This window comes from Corythoichthys intestinalis, chromosome 4 (assembly GCF_030265065.1).
Source record: "Corythoichthys intestinalis isolate RoL2023-P3 chromosome 4, ASM3026506v1, whole genome shotgun sequence".
NCBI classification, from domain to species: domain Eukaryota; kingdom Metazoa; phylum Chordata; class Actinopteri; order Syngnathiformes; family Syngnathidae; genus Corythoichthys; species Corythoichthys intestinalis.
The window spans coordinates 7968977-7994506 of record NC_080398.1 but is presented as its reverse complement, the minus strand read 5'-3'; the positions used below and the strand labels follow the sequence as shown (position 1 = coordinate 7994506).

At 44.9% G+C, this 25530-nt stretch overlaps 2 protein-coding genes across 3 annotated transcripts in view; one reads left to right on the top strand and one right to left on the bottom strand.

Moving 5' to 3' along the window:
• Nucleotides 1-16730, top strand: part of LOC130914266 (atrial natriuretic peptide receptor 1) — a 62460-nt gene extending 45730 nt beyond the window's left edge. For both annotated transcript variants that reach the window (XM_057833289.1, XM_057833288.1), the window contains exons 7-23: nucleotides 2648-2742; nucleotides 3247-3382; nucleotides 3447-3531; nucleotides 5848-5959; nucleotides 6048-6119; nucleotides 6189-6266; nucleotides 6479-6583; nucleotides 8319-8390; nucleotides 8463-8625; nucleotides 8941-9096; nucleotides 9170-9338; nucleotides 10428-10574; nucleotides 10641-10764; nucleotides 12104-12172; nucleotides 12242-12416; nucleotides 12478-12576; nucleotides 14961-16730. In XM_057833289.1, the coding sequence (XP_057689272.1) occupies nucleotides 2648-2742; nucleotides 3247-3382; nucleotides 3447-3531; nucleotides 5848-5959; nucleotides 6048-6119; nucleotides 6189-6266; nucleotides 6479-6583; nucleotides 8319-8390; nucleotides 8463-8625; nucleotides 8941-9096; nucleotides 9170-9338; nucleotides 10428-10574; nucleotides 10641-10764; nucleotides 12104-12172; nucleotides 12242-12416; nucleotides 12478-12576; nucleotides 14961-15106 (2003 nt within the window). In that variant the 3' untranslated portion in view covers nucleotides 15107-16730. The remainder of the gene's footprint in view (nucleotides 1-2647; nucleotides 2743-3246; nucleotides 3383-3446; nucleotides 3532-5847; nucleotides 5960-6047; nucleotides 6120-6188; nucleotides 6267-6478; nucleotides 6584-8318; nucleotides 8391-8462; nucleotides 8626-8940; nucleotides 9097-9169; nucleotides 9339-10427; nucleotides 10575-10640; nucleotides 10765-12103; nucleotides 12173-12241; nucleotides 12417-12477; nucleotides 12577-14960) is intronic.
• Nucleotides 15274-24076, bottom strand: dek (DEK proto-oncogene). Its single transcript, XM_057833295.1, has 9 exons — nucleotides 23909-24076; nucleotides 21734-21928; nucleotides 21558-21667; nucleotides 18458-18552; nucleotides 18262-18391; nucleotides 18026-18196; nucleotides 15710-15781; nucleotides 15517-15651; nucleotides 15274-15451 (listed from the first exon to the last, which is right to left on the bottom strand). The coding sequence occupies exons 2-9, from the start codon at nucleotides 21924-21926 to the stop codon at nucleotides 15371-15373; spliced, it is 987 nt and encodes a 328-aa protein (XP_057689278.1). The 5' UTR covers nucleotides 21927-21928; nucleotides 23909-24076; the 3' UTR covers nucleotides 15274-15370.
• Between the last annotated feature and the right edge of the window lie 1454 nt (nucleotides 24077-25530).

Below are 25530 nucleotides of genomic sequence, written 5' to 3'. Positions count from 1 at the left end.
TTGAGCAGGGTTGGAAATTAAAACGCTATGAGTTCATATTTCAATTCTAGTATCGGTGTTGGTGTAACACAAATAATTATTTTTTTTTAAAATCCACTATTTTCAATGTGATTAAAAAACAAATAGATCCCTAAAATACATTTTAAGAACAAACTGGAAAATGGTGGGGATCCCAAAGAGGAGAACGAGCGGGTTTGTCTCCATGACGGCCTGCCGGCCGGGATTTATTTGTCCTTGGTTCCTTCTCTTTGTTTTGGCGCGTCCTCCATTAGCGTCTCATCCATCAGTGTCACACTGTTTGTTTGAAATGTCTTCACAGTATAACACGCACGCACACACACAACCTTCAGCGCCCTAACGCACCCACGCGGCTTTATTTTCCCCCCGACGTCGCTGTCAATCAATCCGCGGCTTTCCAAATGGCCTCCCTGATTGAATTGATTCGGCTTTTTTCTTTCATTGGCACCTGCGCCAGGGGGAGAGAGAAAAAAAAAAAAAAAAAAAGAAAAAGCGCCGGCCGGAAGTTCTCGCTTGCAATTTGTCCTCCCGGGCGGCTTCCTGTTTGCCCTTGCGTGTCAGCTTCCTTTTTCTTAATCTTTGATTTACGCGCCGCCGTCGCTAGGTGACGGACCGCTTTTTTTCTCGGCCGGCCTCGCCGTTTACGACGGCGTCGGGAAAGGATCGACGTAACTGATGGTTGATTGGGGGGGGGGGACACTAATAGTCGAATTATCAGCGATTCATTCTTTGAGTGCCACGTGAGTGTCCAATCCGTTGAAAGTGGGAGGGCCTCTCAGTTCAAATGGCGTCGATGGATGCCAATGAGAAAAACTCCTGCATGCCACCTCCTGCTGATTTTGGGGCGTTTACAAGTCACTTCCTGTTGATTTTGGGTCACTTCCTGTTGATTTGAGGGCATTAACAAGTCCACTACCTTTAGATTTGGGGTCACTTCCAGTTCATTTTGGTGAATTTACACATTTCCTATTGATTTTGGGACATGTACAAGTCAATTCCTGTTGATTTGGGGTCACTTCCAGTAGATGTTGGGGCATTTACAGGTCACTTCCTTTTGATTTTTGGTCATTTCCAATTAAATTTGGGGCATTTACATGTCACTTCCTGTTAATTTGGGGCATTTACAAGGTCACTACCTGTTTATTTTGTGCCACTTTGCCTTGATTTTGGGTCATATCCTATTAAATTTGGGGCATTTTCAGGTCACTTCCTTTATTTGCGGTCACTTCCAATTGATTTTGGTTAATTTTCTATTAATTTTGGGGCATTTTCAGGTCACTTACTGTTGATTTGGGGCATTTATAAGGTCAGTTCCTGTTGTTTTTGGGTCACTTCCTGTTGATTGTGGATAATTTCCTATTAAATTTGGGGCATTTTCAGGCCACTTCCTGTTGATTTTGGGTCACTTCCTGTTCATTTTGGGCCATTTACACATTTTCCCAAGGACCATTACAAGTCACTTCCTGTTGATTTTGGGTCATTTCCTATTGATTTTGGGTAATGTCCTATTAAATTTGGGGCATTTTCAGGTCACTTCCTTTTGATTTGGGGACATTTACAAGGCCACTTCCTGTTGATTTGGGGTCACTTCCCGTTCATTTTGGGCCATTGACACATTTTCCCTATTGATTTTGTAGCATTTTCAGGTCACTTCCTGTTGATTTTGGGTCATTTCCTATTGCATTTGGGGCAATTTCAGGTCGCTTCATGTTGATTCCGGAGCATTTACAGGTTACTTCCTGTTGATTTTGGGTGATTTACAAGTCACTTCCTGTTTATTTGGGGCTCACTTCCTGTTGTTTATGGGCCAATTATACATTATCCCTATCGATTTTGGAGCATTTACAGGTCACTTCCTGTTGATTTTGGGTCATTTCCTATTAAATTTGGGGCATTTACAGGTCACTTTCTGTTGATTGGGCGCATTTACAAGGCCACTTCCTGTTCATTTTATGCCATTGAGACATTTTCCCTATTGATTTTGGTGCATCTACAAGGTCACATGCTGTTGATTTGGGGAGACTGTTCATTCATTGGCTGTCAGCCCTCCCACTTCAAATGGATGGGATGTGTGTCGTCGTCAGTGGAAGCCAATGAGTCAAAAACATCACTTGTATTCTTCCCCTGGCCAAGATGGACCCTCCCACCAATGAGTTGATCCCTAGTAAATGGGCAGCCGTGGCGCAGTTGGTAGCTCGAGTTGTCCTGGGACCGAAGGGTCAGCGGTTCGATTCCCGGCTGTGACTGCCCATTGTCGAAGTGCCCTTGGGCAAGGCACTGAACCCTAACTTGGGTTGGCAGCGCCTTGCATGGCAGCAGCACCATTGGTGTGTGAATGTGTGCTCATGTAAAGCGCTTTGTGCATTGTAACAATGTAGCTAAAGCACGATATAAGTACTCTCCATTTACCAAATGTCCAATCAGTTTCAAGTGGAATGTTGGCAGCAACTGAATGAACAACCTCAGGTATAAAGACGGCCATCTTGGTAGGGGCAATTTTGCCATCCAACACAATGAGTGGACACTGCAAGAGTATCCCTACTCAGCCTAATGGAAAGTGCCTTTGACTTGACTAAAAGTTAGCATTGATGGCTAATCCTTGTTTTTGTGCGTGCAATGACGCATTCAGGTGTGACCGGGACTTTGCGTCTCGACGAGAACGGCGACAGAGAGACCGACTTTGCTTTGTGGGACATGATGGACACCAACAGCAGTGTTTACCAGGTACACGTGCGCACACACTTCCTGTCATTCCTCAAAGTGTGTGAAGGAGGGAGGGGCGGGCAGGCCACATTTGTGCTGGGGAATCATTTACTCTTTTTCCATTCGGACAAAAAAATGTCGGGGTTTTGAGAAGGCACTCCAATGTCGTTTTTGTGCTAAATAATGGCTTTTTCATTTTTTTTTTAGATTTTTTTTTGTACCTATTCCCATTTTTTAAATAGTAATTATTCTGCCAGTTTTTGACTTTTGGAAAATACTAACCTAAGGAAATGTTGTTTTAGTAATTAATAAAAAACAAACTGTTCTGATTTGTCGTCTATCACCGTCAATGGAAGTGAATGAATAACAAATTGGGTTGAAGAGGATGTTCACAAACCTGTCTTGAAATTTGAACATCCACTTTCAGTCCTGCATCTCCCACTAGTGGCGGAGAGTGGTGTTGCGCCACTCAAAGACAAGTAAACGGAATTAGTGCTGTTTTTTTGTCTGCTGGCCGGTCGGCAGATGGCGTTGGTGTACAACACTTTGGAGGAGAACCTGATGGCCGTTCCCGGGACGGCGCTGCACTGGCCGGGCGGAGTCTGTCCTCCCGACGTTCCCGTCTGCGGATTCAACAACGATAACCCCGCTTGCCTCGCCCGTAATTTGCCGTCACTCATGCTAAACGATTAGATTTTTTTTTTTTGAAACCGCTCCATCAACAGGGACCATTACCATCCGGCAGCTGGCCTCCATCCTGGTCTTCTTCGTGTTGACCATGACCCTGACGGTGGCCGTTTTCATCTACAGGTGAGGCTCTAAAAATCCCCCATCTCTTTTGACGCCGACGTCAGCATTAACAACAAAGTAAGGAAGCACCTCTTCAAACAGCTTTATTCAAGGTATTTCAGAACTGAACGTTCATTGGCGGTGATAGACGTCCAATCTATTTGGACCGGGAGCGACTGAACACATGACAATTCACTTAAAGCGTCTTTGAGTGTCCAAAAAAGCGCTATACAAGTTTGATGTATTATTATTATTATTATTAAAGTTCCACTTGTTGTGTTTGATGGTAATGTCGCCTTTACCAAGATGGCCGCCACAAGGCCACGCCTGCGGTTGTTTCGCATCATCATTCTGAGGTTTTGCGAAGCCCGCCGATATGAAGACGCAAGATGCCAGCAAGCTGTAGTAGCGATGTGCTTATGCTGCAGCCATCTCGGTAAGGGCGACTTTTCCCATCGACTGCAGCTCACGATGCCGTATTATCAATGAAAACAAACTCGGTAATCACACCGCAAAACTTTCTACAATTCTCAAGGATTTAATCTTACTTCACAAATCAATTTATTGGCTGATGACATTAGAGGTCCAATCGATTTGGACCGGGAGAACCGACAGCGATCCAACAGTGGTTGTAAGTGGAGCAAGTTCATTTCAAGGTCCGCTCATTGCATGTGTTTGATGGTAATGTTGCCCTTACCAAGATGGCCGCCGCACAGGCACATATTTGGAGGGCTTGCAAGTGACATGGGTATGAAGATGCAATACACCGGCAACGTGTGGTCACGAAGTACCATGTTGGTAAGGGCAAGTTTCCCTATCGACCGCAGCTAACGATGCTATATTATCAATGATAACAAACGAGGTAAACGCGTCACTAACCTTCTTACTGAAGGGAATAGTATCTCTTCTTGTATTTACCGATCGACTGTTTGTATTACTCTAACACACTCAATATAAAATAAATAGCACTTATATCATAGTTAGAGGAAAACAAGCAGAATATATTTGACATAGGGCATAAGAGATACATGACGCCTTCTTATCACGGAAGCCTAACGTGTGCGTCATGCAACTGACTGAGCAAGATTGACACTGACCAGGCAAGACATCTACAAGGTACGGGGTGATGTGGCTCAGTAGTGGAGTAGTTGTTTTTGGGTTAGTTGTGGGTTCGATTCTCCATCCTGATGAACTCGTCTAAGTATCCTTGAGCAAGATACTGTACCCCACATTGCTCCTGGTGCTGCGTCACCAGTAGGTGGATGGCGATGTGGTATAAAGCTCCTTGAAAGGTGGAAAAGCGCTATACAAGTATAACACCATTTACCATTTCCCAAGCCCATGCTGCACCACCAACTCCCGCAATCAGTTTTTCCGGACAGTCCAAAACAAATGGCGGGACATCTTGTCTTGACAAATAACATCCGATAAGGAGGAACCCGCAACCAAGAAGTGAACTCTCAGCACTCACTTTGCGCTGAGGTGGGAAAATCCAAAACCCTCGTTGCCCTGACAACAGTAACTCCTGAATCCTCCCGTCCAATCCGCAAACAGACAATAATCCTAAACAACGCCCAAACACACCCTTCTTCTGCCCACAGCCCGCCCCGCGAGAGCCTTAAAAAGGACTGAATGTTTAACTAATCGTTGTCATTTCTTCTCGGGAACCTTTGGTTCACTTGTGATATGGTAACCCTGAATCCTCGCCTGGGTCTGACACTGTTTTGCGTTGCTGTTTGATCGCTGTCGATCTGAATAAATTGTCAACTTGTGTTTCGAAGCCTTCTTCCAGCTCTCAAAATGGAGTCAGTAAAAGGGGTTAAGACTAAGGTGAACGCGCGGAGTTTGGCCTTTTGGCCGGGTTGTTGGGGTTTCGCCGGCCTGGGTCGTTGGAGCTGCACTAGCGCAGGTCTGACGGTTCGACTGGCGTGATTCTGGCAATCTGGCTAAAAGATCAGATTTCTTCATTACTATTCTTATGGATTTAATTTATTTCATTAATTACCTTAATGAAGGTGGAGGCTCAATATATTTGGACCGGGTGGGTCGGCAGCAATCGACCAGATTATTATTGATTGAAAATGGAGTTCATTTTAAGGTCCACTCATTGTGTTTGATGGTCAAGTTGACCCTACCAAGATGGCCGCATCACATTCAGCGTCTTTGCAAATGACGCGCCTGGGTAGCGGTCATTTGGGTAGGGCAACCTTTCCCTATCAACGGCAGCTGAGTGTGAATGCTGATGACAATGGTAGCGGCCATCTTGGGTAGGGCAACCTCTCCCCTTCGACAGCAGCTAAGTATTAACGTGGATGACAATTCTATCTAACCTTGCAGGAGGATGAAACTGGAGAAGGAGCTGGTGGCCGAGCTTTGGCGGATCTCGTGGGACGACATCCACACGGGCGACCCGGACAAAACCGGCGGCGGCAGGATGACACCGTCTCTGGTACGTCCGCCGCCACCGCCTAGCCGAACCTGAGGAAGCGCCTGACGACAGCGTGTGTGCTCCCTCCCTATCTCCCTCCCTCCCGCAGAGAGGCTCCAACTACGGCTCGCTGATGACGGACGGCCACGTGCAGGTCTTCGCAAAGACGGGCTATTACAAGGTCGGGTTCCGCCGAGTCGTGTCTGGCGAGAGCCATTGATGCAACTGTGGCCATTGCGGCGGCGTGCAGGGAAACTTGGTGGCCATCAAGTACGCCGACAGGAAACGGGTGGAGCTCAATAGGAAGGTCCTGTTTGAGCTCAAACACGTGAGTCCACTTTTCAGCACTCTATGTTAGTGTCTTGAGTCAGACTGTTTTTTTTTTCATTATGATTTTTTTAATACGAAAAAAAATGAATGAAATCAATGCACTTTTAGAGGCTGAAAAAACAACTCGTTAACAGTTTTCTAATTGATGAATGGATTAGCTCTTGTTTTGCCCAGTAGAAGATGTAAGATGGCCTTGGGTTACTTTGGCAGATGCGGGATGTTCAGAACGAGCACCTGACCCGCTTCATCGGCGCCTGCGTGGACCCTCCCAACACCTGCATCTTGACCGAATACTGTCCCAGAGGCAGCCTGCAGGTGGTCAATCATTGCCCATACAGCAAGCACTACTTCATATACATATTTCTATTGTCTTTTATCATAAAAGTAATACTTTCATTATCGGATTGTGTGTATGACATTGCAGTTAAAAAGTGCGTTTGACAGCAAAAAGCATGTTTATTTCATATTTCACGAGGTATTTGATGCAGATGGACTGCGGCGTTAGCTGATTTTGCGGATGAATTTGTTTATTTTTCGCATCACGCCAGCCAAACAGCTGCAGGGTTTTGTAGCTGCACAAGGGAGAGGCGTGTGAGCCTTTTTGGGTTTCAAAAAGTTCCCGTTCACCCTCGGAGAATGGCCTAAACAACTGTGCGACAACTGTGGGACCGTTGGATTTATGAGGAAGTGAGTAAACATTGTGTTTTGATTTATGTCAAATACTGGGATCATGGGACACGTTTTAATACGGAGGTGGCTTGCATTTTGTGGCTGACAATGCTCCTTGTCTACCAAGAATGCCACTCGGCCGACCACTGCCGGCTTGTTGCACACCCCCCTCGGTCCTTGTAAACAAACCAGGAGGCGGGACAGCTAGCCAACATGCTAACCCGAACCGAGTGACGTCTCAAAGTCTTATTTTCACTCTTCGAAGTGAAAAATCACACAAAACTACCCAGGATTATGTCACACGGCGGCGGGGTTGTCGATTGTCTTCGCCGATCGGCAACCCGCCCGGCGGGGAGCAAGTGACAGCTCGTCGTTCCCCTGCTGCGGGCGGGAGAGCTAGTTTGCGGGGAAGCAGCCGGAGAATGAACGCTGGACAAACCGGCTGACATCGGAGGAGCGCGTAGTTGCCACATGTTCAAAACGAATATGGTGTCAATTCATGCTTAACGAGTGGCGAAGACAGCGAGAGAGCGGCGTGCAGTTGTTGTGTGCAGCTAACATGGCAGGATGTCTCTGAGGAGAACTTTTCTACATGTCCGTCCATGATCAAACGTATGTAAATATTCCTTTATTTAAAGAAAGTAGTGTTTACTTTGTAACCACCTGCAGCGAGCAAGTTACGGCGCGTCCTGCTGCAGCCCCAGCGGGCAACAAGAGGGGAATGAACACCAAAAATAGCGCGCATTCCCAGTGGACAAACCGGCCGACGTCGGAGTAGGGGGCTGCTTGGGCCAAAGCCGAAGATAGCGCTACGTGGGCGGCCACACTAGCCGGTCTTCAGCCGTGCGGCCTTCTCCGTGGACAGGGTGTATTGTCACCCACTAAATGCAAGCCACCTCTCTATTAAAACATGTGCCATGATCCCAGTATTTCATATAATATAAAACACATAGCTTACTCACTTCCTAGTTGTTGGACTTCTTTTGACCAGTATACGCGGTGAACGGGAACTTTTTGAAACTCAAAAGGATCACACGCCTCTCCCTGGTGCAGCAACAAAAGCCTGCAGAACATTGGGCTGGCGTGATGTCCGCAAAATCAGCTGAATCTGCATCCCTTCTGCATACGATGGCTATATTGTGAGATGGTGATCCGGCTGACGTCACATTCGCATTCTTCATCAATCCAATCAATCATCAAGTCACTCATTTTCGTGGGGCGGGATTCAAAAAATGGAATAAATAAATCGATCGCTCCCCCACACATCCAAGCGGTCCATTTCATTCAGGAGCATAAAATACCACAAGAAAAAATGACAAACATGCTTTTTGCGGTCATTGGCACTTTTAAGTCGAGTACGTTGAGTTTTTTTTTTCTATAGGACATCCTGGAGAACGACAGCATCACACTGGACTGGATGTTCCGATATTCTCTCATCAACGACATGGTCAAGGTTCCCAAATGCCATTCACTTGACTTTTTTTGGGAGCAAACAACAGGCGCTTGACACGATACGTACATGCAGGGCATGGTGTTCCTCCACAACAGCGTGCTGATCTCCCACGGGAAGCTCAAGTCTTCCAACTGCGTGGTGGACAACCGCTTCGTGCTCAAGATCACCGATTACGGTCTCAGCAGCCTGCGGGCCGAGAGCCCGGCGGCCAAGGACGCTCACGCCTACTACGCTCGTGAGTCGCTCCCGTCGAGCCTTTTTACACAAGATGAAAAGGATGACACGAACTCAACGGCTGCCACGGACGGCGCTAGACGTCCAATCCGTTTAGACTGGGAGGGTATCAATAAACGTTTGTTCGAAAATGTGACAAAATTAGCAGAGAGTGACCAATAAACATAGAAGTACCTTAAATTTAACAGACCCAAAATGAACTGTCGGTCCCCCAGTTCAAACGGATTAGCCGTCTCGCGCCATCAACGTCATTGAAGCACGAGCTGTCAAAGGCGACAAACGTCAATGACGGCGTTTGTCCCCTCCGTCCCCACAGAGAGGTTGTGGATGGCTCCGGAACTTTTGCGGATGGAGTCGCCCCCTCCGCAGGGCAGCCAGAAGGGCGACGTCTACAGCTTCGGGATCATCCTCCAGGAGGTGGCGCTGCGCCGAGGCGTTTTCTACCTAGAGGGCGAGCCGCTGAGCCCCAAAGGTCAGGCGAGCCGTAGCGGGCGCTTAATATTCTTTTTTTTTTTAAAAATGACGGTCACTTGTCAACTCGGCAGAGGTGGTGGAGCGCGTGGTGCTGGGCGAGTGGCCGTGCCTGCGACCGGCGCTGGACCCGCGCGCTCACAGCCCCGAGCTGGGCCAGCTGATGCAGCGCTGCTGGGCCGAGGAGCCCACCGAAAGACCCGAATTCAACCACGTCCGGATGCTGCTGCGCAAGCACAACAGGTACGTCGGCCAAAACAAAACCAATGAAAAATTCAAATACACTTTCACTGTCCCTGCTTCAAAATTGGTCGTTTAAGATAAAAAAAAAAAAATCGTACTTGCAGTGGGGCAAATAAGTATTGAGTCAATCGCTAATTGTGCAAGTTCTCCCACTTGGAAATATTTATAAAAGGTGCAGTTAGCATTTATTTTACGTAAATATTGCAGACTACGATACCAATGCAGTAGCGGCTAATTTCTCCCATTGATTTTTTTCCACACTTCAAAATGTATGCACGGTACGAAAAATATAATTACCTTGAATCCTCGAACAAATCACAATCCTTCCTGTTTGTATGCGCTACAGCTTTTGTACTTTTTCAACAGAAATTTGATCACTGTGTGCATGTGTTTGTGAATAGCTTTTGATGTGGGCGGCCCCCTACTTGAATGCGAGGTGCAGTGCATGACCGATCTGACCCGTCAATACCATTATGAAGTCTATGATTGTGGCATCTACAAGAACAACGCCAACTTGGTGATAATGTACACTCCGGAGTAGGCCTACATTATTTTCATTGAATAGTACCCACCTGGACACCAAGAACTGTATGTAAAAAATTTTTTTTTTAAAAAGTTGCCCTAGAGTTTAAGATGACCCTCGCCACGCTAAACGAGAACGCGAATGCTATGCTAACGCTCCGAGCCACCTAGCCCATCATTGTGTTTGCAATGGGGTCACCCAACCCCCCACCCACCGCTTCCTCCTCCTGATCTGCACTCTGCAGGGAAGGCGATGTGTGACAAAATCAGACAACTTGCACTTCATTCAACCAAATTGTAGTAACGGGCTTCTTCACAGCATCAGTAATGGTACCAGCATTACGAAGATGGGGATAGTAATTCATTAGATTAGTTATAAACAACACTGCTTCTAGGACATCCAATAGCTGCTTTCCTTACTGGGGACACTGAGCTAACTACGGTGTATTAGCACTTGTAGCACTCAAATTGAGGAAACGCATCATTTCTAAATGAAATGATCGGCCGCCATTGACGTCCAAATCATTTGGACGGCGATGATTCTAAAGAAAGACGCTCATTCGGCAGGGAGTCTCGGACCAACATCCTGGACAACCTGCTGTCGCGCATGGAGCAGTACGCCAACAACTTGGAGGAGCTGGTGGACGAACGCACGCAAGCGTACCACGAGGAGAAGCGCAAGGCCGAAACGCTGCTCTACCAGATCCTGCCGCAGTGAGTAACCGAGCGGTCGCTCGAACTCTGGCGCACGGCGCCGACCTGATCTGACCGCGCCCGCAGCTCGGTGGCGGAGCAGCTGAAGCGCGGCGAGACGGTCCAGGCGGAAGCCTTCGACTCGGTCACCATCTACTTCAGCGACATCGTGGGCTTTACCAGCATCTCCGCCGAGAGCACGCCCATGGAGGTGGCTATACACACATACAAACAAAACAACTCCATAAAAGTCAAAGATTTGGGGGATATTTTGGTTGTCCGTGGTAGCTGATAAAAGTGAGTTCTACAAATATTTTCACAAATATTTTAATTAGGGCTGTCAAACGATTAAAATTTTTAATCGAGTTAATCACAGCTTAAAAATGAATTAATCGCAATTCAAACCATCTCTAAAATAGGCCATATTTTATGGAAATTGTTGGAATGGAAAGGATAAGACACAAGACGGATATATACGTTCAACATACTGTACATAAGTACTGTATTTGTTTATTATAACAATAAATCAAGATGGCATTAACATTAACATTCTGTTAAAGCGATCCATGGATAGAAAGACTTGTAGTTCTTAAAAGATAAATGTTAGTACAAGTTATAGAAATTTTATATTAAAACCCCTCTTAATATTTGTTTTAATCAAATTTGTAAAATTTTCAATCAAAAAATAAACAAGTAGCTCACCATTGTTAATGTCAATAATTACGCAATGCTCATGGGTGCTTAAGCCCATAAATTCAGTCGCACCAAAGCGCCAGCAGGGGGAGACATAAAACACAAGTAACAAGTGGACATGTCACTGTGCTGTCATTTTAATCTGTTTGAGCGGGGCATGTGCGTTAATTGCGTCAAATATTTTAACGTGATTAATTTAAAAAATTAATTACCACCCGTTAATGCGATAATTTTGAAAGCCCTAATTTTAATATGTTTTGAGTGGGTAGGATTGGAGTATATATTAAAAAATAATACTAATTGTTAGGGTAGTTCATGAAAAGGTTTTTGCAATATTTTTAATTTATGAAATAAAAATATACATTTTTTTAATTGGTCAAATGCATTGTAAAATAAGTTTTTCCACTCTTAATTAAAAAGTGGAACCATAACGAAATTTAAATGTATTATTTTGCAAATTAGAAAATATTAGTAAAATAAAATATATTGTAAGAATTCGTTTTTAAATAAAGATTTTTTAAAAATTTTTTCAATTAAAAAAATGACCAAATTTTATTTTACGTAAACACTTATAGCACCTCCATAGTTGTGGAGGTGCTGGAGCCTATCCCAGCAAACCCTGGGCAGGAGGCCTAAAATTAAATAGAAAATTAACAATTATTTTCCTTTAGTATTTAAAAAGGGAGATTTAGGGTTTAGTTGTTTTATTATATTAAACAGTTTTGATGTCAACTTGTCTTTAGATAACTTGTTGACTGAAGGGGGCAACCCTAATTAGCGGTAAGATTAAAGAGACGAATCTCTGCCCCCTGCTGAAATGGTTTCTAAGCGAAAAGCGTTTGTTTGCGTGCGCGCAGGTGGTAACGCTGCTCAACGACCTGTACACGTGCTTCGACGCCATCATCGACAACTTTGACGTTTACAAGGTAAGTCCGCGCCGGACGGAGCTACGGCCGCCGGATCGCCCGCCCAATCGCCCTCCTTCCCTTGCGCAGGTGGAGACCATCGGCGACGCTTACATGGTGGTGTCGGGGCTGCCGGTGAGGAACGGGAAGCTGCACGGGCGCGAAATAGCCCGAATGGCGCTGGCCCTGCTGGACGCCGTCACCACCTTCCGCATACGCCACCGTCCGGACGAGCAGCTCAAGCTCCGCATCGGAATACACAGCGGTGGGTCCGGCCAGCATTTCTCCGTCCGGACGTCTAGTTTTCATCCAAATTGTGCGTTTAGGTCCGGTGTGCGCCGGCGTGGTGGGCCTGAAGATGCCTCGCTACTGTCTGTTCGGCGACACGGTCAACACCTCGTCCAGGATGGAGTCCACTGGAGAAGGTTCGAACACTCGCATTAAAACGCCGTTGACTGCGCTAGACGTCCAATCCATTCGGTAGGGGTCAGGGATAGTTAACGAATCGGAGTTGAAAGTGGAGTGAGTTACTGTTTGATGGTCAATTCGCAGACAACTGGACTCAGGGACTCGTTTGTGCTGCTATTGTTTTTGAGATATTTACAATTCCTTTACAGATCAACCTGAGGTCAACCAGCCCCCCATTTTGATTCAAAATGTCTAAAAATGGTGTCAGTTGTTTGTGCTGTAATGGTTTTTTAGATACAGTGGTATGAAAAAGTGTCTATACATTTTGGAATTTGTCACATTTCTCCATAAAATCACCATCAAATATGACCTGATCTTTGTCAAAACCACACAGATGTAAAAACAGCGTCTGCTTCAACTAAAACCACCCAAACATTTATAGGTTGTCATATTTTAATGAGGACAGAATACAAACAAAGACAGAAGGGGGAAAAAATAGGTGAACGCTCTGCCTAAAGAAACTTAAAGAGCAATTCAAACTAGGGCTGCAGCTATCGATTATTTTAGTAGTCGATTAATCGATGAACTAGTTAGTTCGAATAATCAAGTAATCGGATAAGAAACGTGAAAAATTAAAATACCTGAGCTGAGCCACAAACGGTATAAAAAAACAAAATAAATAAGGATCTATGTACAACAAAAGAAAAATTGGCTAACTTACATAGCAAAATTCCGCTAGCTTAAATGCTATAAAATGCTAACTTTTTTTTTTTTACAATGCTCCTAACAAATAGTTCAGACACATATTCCCACAAAAAATGGCAAAATATACCTATAAACTAAATTAAGAATGCATTAAAAAACAAGAGCTCAAACAAAAACTTAGCTTACGTTGGTCTGAACAGGGAGCAGTTGGATTGAGCCATGTGAAATGAGGCAGACCAGAGTGTAGTGTATCCACCCTAATCAATAAAACGAAATGCAAACACTTTCAAAATAAACCATTACAACGCCACTTCAATTGCGCGAATACTCGAAGCAACAAAATTTAATTTGAATATTTTTTTTCTAATCGAATACTCAATCGATTAATCATTGCAGCACTAATTGAAACCAATTTTCACCAAACAAATGTGCCCAATCACTGATGAGTGGTTTAAAGCTGCCCTGCCCACTATAAAACACACACCTGGTAAGAAATGTCCTTTAGAAGCATTGTCTGATGTGCATCATGGCTTGGCCAAAAGAGCTGTCTGAAGACCTGCGATCAAGGTTTGTTGATTTGTATGAAGCTGGCAAGGATACAAAACCATCTCTAAAAGTCTAAAAGGATGTTCATCAATCGACAGAGAAGTTGTCTATAAATGGAGAGAGTTGCTTCTCTCCCACGGAGTGGCGATGACGCCATGAGTTCAGCGCAGAATATTCAGAGAGGTAAAAACGAATCCTACATTGTCTGCTAAAAACTTACAGAATTCACTGGCACAGTCCAATATCTCTGTGTACACATCAACTATATGGCCAAGAATGGTGTTCATGGGAGGACTCCACGGACTAAGCCGCTGCTGTCTAAGAAAAACATTGTTACATGTTTAATGTTCGCAAAAAGGCACTTGGACACTACGCAGAGGTTTGGGCAAAATATTTTGTGGACTGATGAAACTCAAGTTGAATTGTTTGGGAGAAACACACTACGTCATGTGTGGAGGAAAAATGGAACATCAACACCTCACCCCCACCGTGGTGGAGGGAGCATTATGATTTGGGGCTGTTTTGCTACCCCAGGGCCTGAACAACTTGTAAACATTAGTGGAAGAATGAATTCAAAAGTTTTGCTGGAAAACCTGAGGCCATCTGTCAGACAGTTGAAGCTAAAAAGAGGATGGATGCTGCCACAAGAAAATGATCAACTTCAGAATGGTTTCAGAAGAACAAAATACACATTCTGAAGTGGCCAAGTCAAAGTCCAGACAACCCAATTGAGATGCTGTGGCGTGAAATGAAGACAGCGATTCATCCCAGGAATCTGACTCAACTACAGCAGTTTTGTAGAGAAGAAAGAGACAAGATTAGTCCTGATGGATGTACCACACTAATCTGCAGCTACAGGAAGCGTCTGGTTGAAGTTATTGTTGCCAAAGGGGGCTACAAAGTATTAAATATGATGGTTCACTTACTTGTTTTTCCCCCCTTCTGTCATTGTTTGCATACTATCCTCATTAAAATATGAAAACCTATAAATGTTTGGGTGGTTTTAGTTCACTTTTTACATCTGTGTGATTTTGACAAAGATCAGATGAAATTTGATGATTTCATGCAGAACTGTGAGAAATAATCGGACGTCTATCGCCGTCGACTGTGCCGAAATGTGATCATTTACTGAACTTTTATGCACACGCAGCTTTGAAGATCCACGTGTCATCGGCGGCCCGTGACGTCCTAAGGGAGTCGGGCCACTTCCGCCTGGAGCTGCGAGGCGACGTGCAAGTCAAGGGCAAAGGCACGATGACCACTTATTGGTTGCTGGGAGAGAGCGACGACCAATGACGGGCGGCTCCGAAAGTCCGCCTGTCACGTGACCGGGGAAAATAAAAAACGGCCGGTTCCGAGCTTTGGACATCCGACCGTCGATGCGGGTCGCAACTGGAAACGGCGTGATGAAGGACATACAAATGAGATTTGATTTCCTGTTTTGAAAGAACGCACAAGAAGTGGCCTTTTTTTTTCTTTTTTTTATCAAAAAGCTTTAGTAACAAACCAGCAAAAATGTCGCAATAGTGCATCCGTTCCCCGTCCACGTTCTTCTACCATTCATGCGATGAGACGCTTGACGGCCCCCTTGATGAAGTCCTTCCTGTCGCTCAGGTCGTGACCGGGATACGCCCGGAACACCTGAAAACGAGCGAAAGCGGATGAGCGGCCCGCCGAGGAAGAGCGAGCGTCCCCGGCGTCCTCACCAGCTGGCAGATCTGCTTCATGGTGGTCTTCTCCAGGTCGGCGTCTTTGAGGAGCGCGCGCACCGTCTCCGTCAGCCGCTCGTCACCGGGCGTCACGTCCGCGTCGTCGCCGCTTTGGGACGCGGCGTCGGGATTCTGACCGACGGGGAGCGACGTCACAAAGAAGCCCTCGACGGTCTCGGACGGTTTTTACCTTCTTGGGCCGCTTCCTCTGGGGCGAAGTCTTCTCCGCTCTGGGGCGTTTCTTGGACGGCGGTTCGCTCGCCTGACGGAGACGTGACAACCGTGTGAGATTCAGCCATTGTACGAGTTGCAAGACACGTGTCTTAATTTGAACTCACTCGCCGCTATTGACAGCGATAGAAATGAAATCCGTTTGAATTCGGACGGCTGGGATTTTATTGCCAAAAACTGTGATGAACGTCTAATCTATTTGGACTCGGACGACCAATTGAAAGATCAAGTGTTTCCTTAGTTTAGTAAGTGTTATAAGGTCTGATACACCATAGTTAGCTGGGAAGTTGCCCTGACCAAGATGGCCGCCACGTCGAGACTACAGCTCGCGAGCGTATCTTTGTACCCGTTGAGTCCGCGGAACGTCCAAATGACGAAACGACAACAGGTATAAAGGTGCGCCTGTGCGGCGGCCATCTTGTCATGTGCAACTTCACCATCAAACACAATGAGTGGACACTGAAATGAACTTGTAAAGTTTCCAACCAATTGTCGGCGCTTCGATCGTTGCCGTCCCTCCCGGTCCAAATGAATCGGACGTCTGTCGCCGTTAAAGGCAGTCTATAAGTTGTTGTTATATCGTAAGTTGTTAAAATAAAGTTCTTAGAATAGTACAAAATTTGTTTTTGTGTTTACTTAGCGCATTATAGGTGCTAATACATCATAGTTAGCTGCCATTGATGAGAAACGTTGCCTTACCAAGATGGCCACCACATGGCTACTACAGCTCATTAGCGTATCCTCACACCCGTGGCGTTCAAGCAGCCTCCTAATGACACGATGACAAAGGGTCATAATGGTGTGCCAGTGTGGCAGCCATCTTAGTAAAGGCAACTTTACCGTCAAACACAATGAAATGAACTTGCGAGTTTCCGAGTTTCCAACCAGGTTTTGTGTTCAAGATGGTTTCAAACTAGCGGTAGCCTACTGTGAAGGGGTTCTGCGGCAACCAACGTTCCCTCTAAGCTGCGCAATCGTGCATTGCTTGCACATACTCGGCGCACAAGAAAATCTATGCAGCGCACAAAATAAAATTCAACGTATTGTAGTGTTACTACTACTACTGTCAGCGCTACACTACTATTGGTACGTTCGATACGGAAACGCGACTGGGACGACTGTCGTCGCCGCCGCCGCTATGATGTGTCAGCGCAATGCTCCCATTGGTGGTGAAAAGTGAGCTAGACTCCTGTGCTAATTTACTGAAGCAACATTCCGCTGCTAATCTTCAGAAGTGCTACAGTATTATCTAATTTTAGAACTGATATAATCTCGTTAGACCATTTTGCAACGTAACTCACTGAGCAACAGGTATCTAGCCAATAACAAGATACAGTTCACTTCACTTAAGCTACGCAGTTAAGAGACGCAAATGCTAACCCTTTATCATGGCGGAAGGAACGGGCAGCGATTTTACTTGTCAAGGCAAAGTAAAAAAAGAAATGAGGTTCTTTTAAGATGGAATGGCTGTCGGAGTACAGTGGTACAAATAAGTATCTGAACCTTTTGTAGTTTCTCACATTTCTGCATAAAATCATCAAATGTGATCTGATCTTTGTCAAAATGACACAGATGAAAAAACAGTGCTTTAACTAAAACCACCCAAACATTGATAGCCTGCCAGGACTGACAGGCTATAGATACACCAGGACTGATGATGGGTATTAGCAGAAGGAGTTCCAGTTTGTAGAGATGCAATGGGGTGAGGGAACATGAGGGAGTCTATCGAGCCAGAGGCAACGTCATCTTCAGAATGGTTTCAGAAGAACAAAATACATGTTCTGGAGTGGCAAAGTCAAAGTCCAGACTTGAACACTATTGAGATGCTGTGGCATGACCTGAAGACAGTGATTCATCCCAGGAATCTGACTGAACTACAGTAGTTTTGGAGAGAAGAATGGGCCAAGATCGATGTGCCAGACCGATTTTCAGCTACAGGAAGCGTCTGGTTGAAGTTATTGCTGCCAAAGTGGGGCCACAAAATATTAAATGTGATGGTTCACTTACTTATTTTCCCAATTCTGTCATTGTTTGCATGCCATCCTCATCAAAATGTGAAAACCTATAAATGTTTGGGTGGTTTTAGTCAAAGCAAACACTGTTTTTACATCTGTGTGATTTTGACAAAGATCAGATCACATTTGATGGTGATTTTATGCAGAAATGTGAGAAATTCCAAAAGGTTCAGATACTTTTTCATACCACTGCACCTTCAATAAGTATATAGGAATAGATCAATATATATATGATACCTTTAATAGTCCTCTTGACTCACCTCGTTGTTGTCCTGCTCCTCCTCCTCTTCCTCCTCTTCGTTAACAGACAACTCGTCTTCATCTTGGTCTTTGGACTCGGCTTTGGACTCGCTGGCCACATTGGACTTTTTGGAGACGGTGGTCGTCTTCTTCTTGGGTGGCTGCTTCTTCTTCTTCTTGATGGGAAGAGGCTAGCGAGCGCAAAGATGTTGTCGGCCAGAGTCGACGAGACGGCGACGCGCGCGTCCGGCCTCACCTTTCCGCTTTTTTTGGGCGCCAGGAGGAAGCTCATGATCCTGTCCACAATTTCCGACCGCACGCCTTTCTTTTCTAGGTCCAAAATCTGACAAACCAGCTTGAGCCTGGCGTTGGTCCAGTATACGTTCCTGCCGCGGCAGAGTGGCTCACTCGATGCCGGTCGGTCGGCGGGGACGCTCGTTGGGCAGACTTACTTGAGAAGTTTGTCCGTCCTCTTGACGTATTGGTCGCTGCCGGCGTCGAAGGGGAAGCCGCTGAAGAGGCGCAAGTTTTTCCGGACGCGCGCCATCTGACGGGAGAAACTTTCCGTGAGAACTGACCTATAGCTTGGACGTGAACCAATTATTCTTCTAGTTAATGCATCGACTTGGACGGGTAGGTTGCCCCTACCAACATGGCCGCCCTGACGCCATCTCGGCAACGAAGTTTATTATTAGCAGCCGTCCAATCCATTTGAAGCGGATGATGGAAAATTCATTCGCTGACAGCCATCCCACTTCAAAAGGATTGGACGTTGAGCACCCAAGAAGGCAACCAATGAGTTCATTTATGGGTCACTTCCTGTTGATTTTAGAGCATTTTCGGGTCACTTCCGTTTGTTTTTGGGGCAATTTGATATTTACTATTTTTCCCTAAAAACAAAAATCATTTGAAAAGTAGAGAATATTTATGTATAGTAGCGTTGCTGTGGTAGGTAAACCCCTAAGACACTTCCTGTTCATTTTGGGGTGACTTCCTGTTAAGAACAGGTCACTTCCTTTTAGTTGTGAGGTGACTTCCTGTTGATATCAGGTCACTTCCTGTTGTTTGGGGTCTTTTCAGGGTCGCTTCCTACATTTTGGGGTCACTACTTAATAGTTCATTTCCTGTTATTTGGGGACATTTTGGGTCACTTCCTGTTGATATCAGGTCACTTCCTGTCGATTTGGGGACATTTCAAAGACATCCTGCTGATATCAGGTCGCACCCTGTTGATTTGGGGACACTTCCTGGTATTTTGGGGATCTTTGGGTCACTTCCTGTTGACATCAGCTCACTTACTGTCGATTTGGGGACATTTCAGGGACACTTGCTGTTGATATCAGGTCGCTTCCTGTTGATTCGGGGACACTTAGGGGTGACTTCCTGGTATTTCGGGGACATTTGGGTCACTTCCTGATAATATCAGGTCACTTGGTGTTCATATCAGGTCACTTCCTGTCAATGTGGAAACATTTCAGGGACACTTCCTGTTGATATGTCTCTTCCTGTTGATTTGGGGACATTTTCGGGGTCACTTCTTGTTTTTTGGGGACATTTGGGTCACTTTCTATGATATCAGGTCAATTCCTGTTGATTTGGAGACAATTCAGGGTCACTTCCTGTTGATATCAGGTCATTTCCTGTTGATTTGGAGACTATTCGGTGCCACTTCAGGTCATTTCCTGTCAATGTGGGGACATTTCAGGGACGCTTCTTGTTGATATGTCTCTTCCTGTTGATTTTGGGACATTTTCAGGGTCACTTCTTGTTTTTCGGGGACATTTGGGTTACTTTCTATGATATCAGGTCAATTCCTGTTGATTTGGAGACAATTCAGGGTCACTTCCTGTTGATATCAGGTCATTTCCTGTTGATTTGGAGACATTTCGGGGTCTTTTGTTGATATAAGGTCACTTCCTGTTAATTCGGGGACATTTCAGGGACACTTCCTGTTGATTTTTGGGTCACTTCTTGTTGATACCAGGTCACTTCCTGTTGATTTGGGGATATTTTGGGGTCACTTCTTAATATCAGGTCACTTCCGGTTTATTTTGGGGACATTTTGGGGTGACTTCCTGTTAACAACAGGTCACGTCCGGTTGATTTGGGGACATTTCGGGTTACTTCTTAAAATTAGGTCACTTCCAGTTGATTTTGGGTCAGTTCCTATTTATATCGGGTCATCTGTTATTTTGGGGACATTTGAGGGTCACTTCCTGTTGATATCAGGTGACTTCATGTTGATTTGGGGAGATTTCACAGACACGTCCTGTTGATTTTTTTGGGTGACTTCCCATTGATTTCAGGTCTCTTCGTGTTGATTTGGGGACATTTCAGGGTCACTTCTTTTAATATCAGGCCACTTCCTGTTATTTCAGGGACATTTGGGGTCACTACCTGTTGAACACAGGTTACTTCATGTTGGAGACACTTAAGGGACACTTCCTGTTGATTTTGGACTCACCGCCTGTTGTTATCAGGTCACTTCCTGTTGATTTGGCGACATTTCGGGGTCACTTCTCTATATCAGTTCACTTCCTGTTATTTCGGGGACATTTTGGGTCACTTCCTGTTAACATCAGGTCACGTCCTATTCATATAAGGTCACTTCCTGTCAATTTGGGGACATTTTGGGGTCACTTCCTTTTGATTTGGCGACATTTCGGGCTCACTCAATAGCGGGTCACTTCCTGTTATTTCGGGGACATCTTAGGGTCACATCAGGTTGATATCAGGTCACTTCCTGTTGATTTGGGGACAGTTCAGGCTCAGTTTCTATTATTATCATGTCACTATGTGTCATTTTGGTGACATTTGGGCTCACTGCATGTTCATATTAGGTCACTTCCTGTTATTTCAGGGACACTTCCTGTTGATTTTTGGGTCACTTCTTGTTGATTTGGGGGCATTTCAGGGGAACTTTCATTTAATATCAGGTCACTTCTTGTTATTTCGGGGACGTTTGGGGTCACTTCCTGTTGATGTCAGGTTACTTCATGTTGCGTTGGGGAGGTTTCAGGGACACTTCCTGTTGATTTTGGGGTCACTTCTTCATATCAGGGGTTCACTTCCTTTTTATATCACTTCACTTCCTGTTGATTTGGGGACATTTAAGGGTCACTTCCATTTAATATCAGGTCACTTCCTGTTATTTCAGGGACATTTGGGGTTATTTCCTGTTGACATTAGGTCACTTCCTGTCAATTTGGGGAAATTTCAGGGACACTTCCTGTTGATATCAAGTCACTTCCTCTTGATTTGGGGACATTTTCGAGGTCACTTCCTGTTATTTCGGGGACATTTCCTGTTAATTTTTGGGTCACTTCTTATCAATATCAGGTAATGTCCTGTTGGTTTGGCGGAATTTCAGGGATATTTCTTGCTGATTTGGGAGCATTTAGAAACAAAAAACAAATAAGCTAAAGATTTGACTAAAAGGAAATCGATGGGTTTCGTCAGTCTTTCGCGTACCCCTAGAGGGAGGCGTCGTTTAATAAAGACTGGATGATCTCCATTGATTCCCATGAAATTTTTTCCCACCGGTTCTCTTACCGTCCCTGGCCGTTCGAACAAGATGGTGTGAAGCGGCTTCAGGTTTTCTGGCTTGAGTTTCGCGATCTGGAAGTTGATGCGCGGGATGTCGCCCAGCTTGTCACCGCTTCCTGCGCGAGCACACGCCACAGTCAGTCGGCAAAGTGGCGTCGAATGCGCCAAAAAATGCGCCGTACCTTGCGCGATCGTCAGCTTCTCTTTGACCACGGGCACGGCGACGAAGAGTCGCTCCACGCACTTCTTGGCGCGTTTGCCCTCCAGGATGGCGCCGCCTGCGGCTTTCCTACCCGCTGCGTTTTGCTCGCCGCCCGACTCGTCCTCCCGCTCGTCCGACGACGACGCTCGCCCGTCCGCCGCTTCCGTTGACATGTCTCCACCACGTGGACAAAAAGAAATTTAGCTATCGAGTTTCCCGTAATGGTATTAACAACTGACAATGACGCCCAATCCAATGAGTTGATCGCTAGTAGACATCCGACAAACATTCACTCGCTGCTACCCTACCGGTTCAAACGGATTGGACGTCTACTCATGATAAGATCATTGATAGATGGCTGATGGGACGACACAAGGGGTTGATTTCCACTCATTGCATTTGAAAGCAATGTTGCCCCTGCCAAGATGGTCGCCGTACAGGCACGCCTTTACACCTGTTGTCCTTTCGAGTCGCTATATTACCATTCAGACTAAGAAAACTCCTCGGCAAACCTCCCGCTATTCCAACAGAATTTCACGATTTCCTGCCACTGACGGCGATAGACGTCCTATCTGGGAGGGAATGCAGCGATCAAATTGATGACAAAGCCTATGCTATTGCTGATGACACGCTGTTGAGAGAAATGTTGGGAGAAATATTTTGTATTCATAGATGTGTCCTCAGTTGATGTTCCTATTGCTTGTTATTATTGACATATTATCTTTTCGCCACAAGATGGCAGGATGGGACTTAATTGTCTAAAGTGCTACTTGCATTACTTCTTTGTGTTTTGACTTTGATTACTTTGATTTGTGGGATTGCCTGTGAAAACAGCAATGAGAGAGGATGTGTCCGCTTGCCTGGCTCTGCCAAACTATTCTCCCTGTATTTTTCAAACACTGAGAGAAATAGTCTGGGAACCATCCCATTAACGGCCTTTTCGAGCAGGTACAAAATCAATCGACAAATCAGACTAGTTTATTTGCGTGACGTGTTCTTAACGAGCAACGTCACTCTTGCGCGTCGAAAGTCGTCTCCACAACACAGATGGTCAACGGGATAACCGAGAACATGTTCCAATCCGCGGTAAATTCTCTTTTAAATTACCAAAAACACATCGACACGAGTCATTGACAATACTCTGTCTCGCGCTAGCCATGTTGAATAAACTCCGCTCTCATCGTATGTTTACTTCCGCGCACAAGTCCCTGGTGCTTCCGTCGTCAGTTAATAACGTCACGTCTGCCCGTCGCTGATTGGTCCACTCCGCTGTCTGTTTGCTGTGGCTTGCTCCGCCCTGGAAATTGTATCCGCGGGAATGGTGGCCAGACTCAATCGCTGGAACAGCGTTGAGTCTGGTGTACCAGGCAAGTGTCCGCATGTCAATGGAAATGAAATACGCCGAGTTTTGGCGTATTATTCTCGGTCAATTTTTCGATGAATGCAACGTTGAGCTGCAACCACCTCAACACACGCTATTAAGATCATAAAAAAAGTTTTAATTTTTTTAATACTACGACACAAATAAGTGAGACTTAAAATTCTGTGATTCAACATAAACATTCCAGATCTGGGAATCAAATCAGGGTTACCAATGTTGGTTTGAACGGGGGTATTTGTGCTCTCATATGTAGACTGTTGGGGCGGGTTGCACTGGGGTGACGTCACTGGGCTTGACTATTTAGGGATTGCACGTGTGTAAATAAAGTGTGGATTGTCTCAAAACGCATGTGTCGTGTCGTGTCGTTCTTGTCCCACTTCAACTGCATCGGAAATGGCAACGACAACAACCAAAAATGAAAACTATGACGTATGTGGTCGAGAATCGAAGTGCGGATAAAAGCTTGTCACCGTCACGTGACCTAGACGGCGCCAACATCAAATACGGCTTTGTGACGTTTTTCCTCCACGCTGCCTAAAAGTCCTCGTTCAAAGTCGTCCAAAAGAGGTTGGACATGAAAGGATACCCTTCTTTATCACATTTTTTTTGTCGTTTGACAAAAGTCACTCTGACAAGGACCAATACTTCACCGTTATTCGTCCAATTTAAAGACGTCAACTTCTCTTATCTGCCTGGCCTGGCTGCAAACACCTTTAATAACTTCTCGACAGGGACAAAGTATGACCTAAAACCACGTTTTTTGCTTAGTCGTACCTGTTTTTTTTTTGTCGTGTGCCTGTTGGCCTCGCTTTTTTCTTCTCTCTTGTGTTGTAGTTTTATTAGAGTTGTGCTTTACTCCCCCTTGTTTCTTCCATATGAGTCGATTCGAGTCGCGATGGCGGTTTTTTTAGAGGGCGGGGCACCTGTCACGTCCTCGCCTCTGATTGGACACCAGAGCGGTGACGTCCGTGTTCATCGTGAGTCGTGGAGGGGCGCCGTACTCGTTGTTGCCCCCGTTTGGACTCTGTCGGTAACGCATCAACAAGGCAAGGCTATTTGTTGTTTGTTTTATTTCTCCCTCAGGAAGTCAAATATTGCCCTTGTTGAATATTTGTCTTTCTTCTCAAACGTCCCAATCGAAGTGAAATATTCGTATCCAGCTTAGACAAACCTGTTCGGCAGCAAAAAAAAAAGACAAATATATTTTGTACATGTATTTAAAGTTGGGGTTTAACAAAGACGTGAACCGGATACCACTCAAGCTGGCCTCGCAAAACACGTGGCTTTTTTTTTTTTTTTTAGTCTTTTCCAAAACTTCGTACCTCGTTACTTTGTAGCTTTTGTTCTTTTTTCTTTATCATTTGAAAGCGATAAAACAGACAAATATAGTGGTGCAACAATTAATTAATCAACATCCAATTGATTAGCAAATTAATCGACAACTATTTTGATGACCAATTCATCATTAAGGACCTTCTTCACCTTAAACCTGTCTAAATTTTTAAAATTATAACATACATATAACTTCTCAGTTGTAAATATTATCAGATTTCTTCATTATATTTTTGTTAAGGCGAAGTAGAACATGAAGAAATGTCTGCATATAATTTGGAAAACAACAATTCACATTTTTGCAATCCTTTTTGTGTTTGGGCCATATTATGGGCAGGACATTTGTGTCTAAATCATTCAATTCCCCCCAAAAAGTTGCTTCAATCAAAAAAAAAAAAATATATATATATATATATATATATATTTTTTTTTTTTCAATCAAAGAAAAAAAAGTTGAAAAATAAAATTGCCCTCCTCTAAAAATCTTTGGGGAAAATATTGTTATTTGAATTTTTTTTTTTTAAAATTATTATTGAAGTGTCACTTTTTTTAAGTGCAAAAAGTTTTGAACTACCTTTTTTGGATTGAAGAGGAACGTTTTAAAGGCACACAAATGTTCACTTCACGCTATTGGTCAGACATGTTTGAGTGACAAGTGACTACGCCAGTGGTCTCCAAACTATTCTACGTAGGGCCGCAGTGGGTGAAGGATTTCATTCCAACAAAACAAGACCACACCTTTTTACCAATCTGGCGTTTTATAAGTGTAATCAGTTGATTGCAGTCAGGTGCTGCTTGTTTTAGTAGAAACCACAATGGTTAAAAGGTCTGTGCTTGATCAGTATGATGTATGAGGACCCACAGCAGCCCTCGAGGACTGGTTTGGAGACCCCTGGACTATGCCAATAGCGTAAGCCATAAAAGCACGATGAAGCAAGAATCATGGCCACCACTCGTCGGGCCCCAGCCGTCGGCTCGAGCCCAAGCCGAAAATAACGCGCCTCAGGGGGATGACTTCGATGTGATCCGAGAGCCTGATGCTTAATTTGATTCAATGCGGGAAA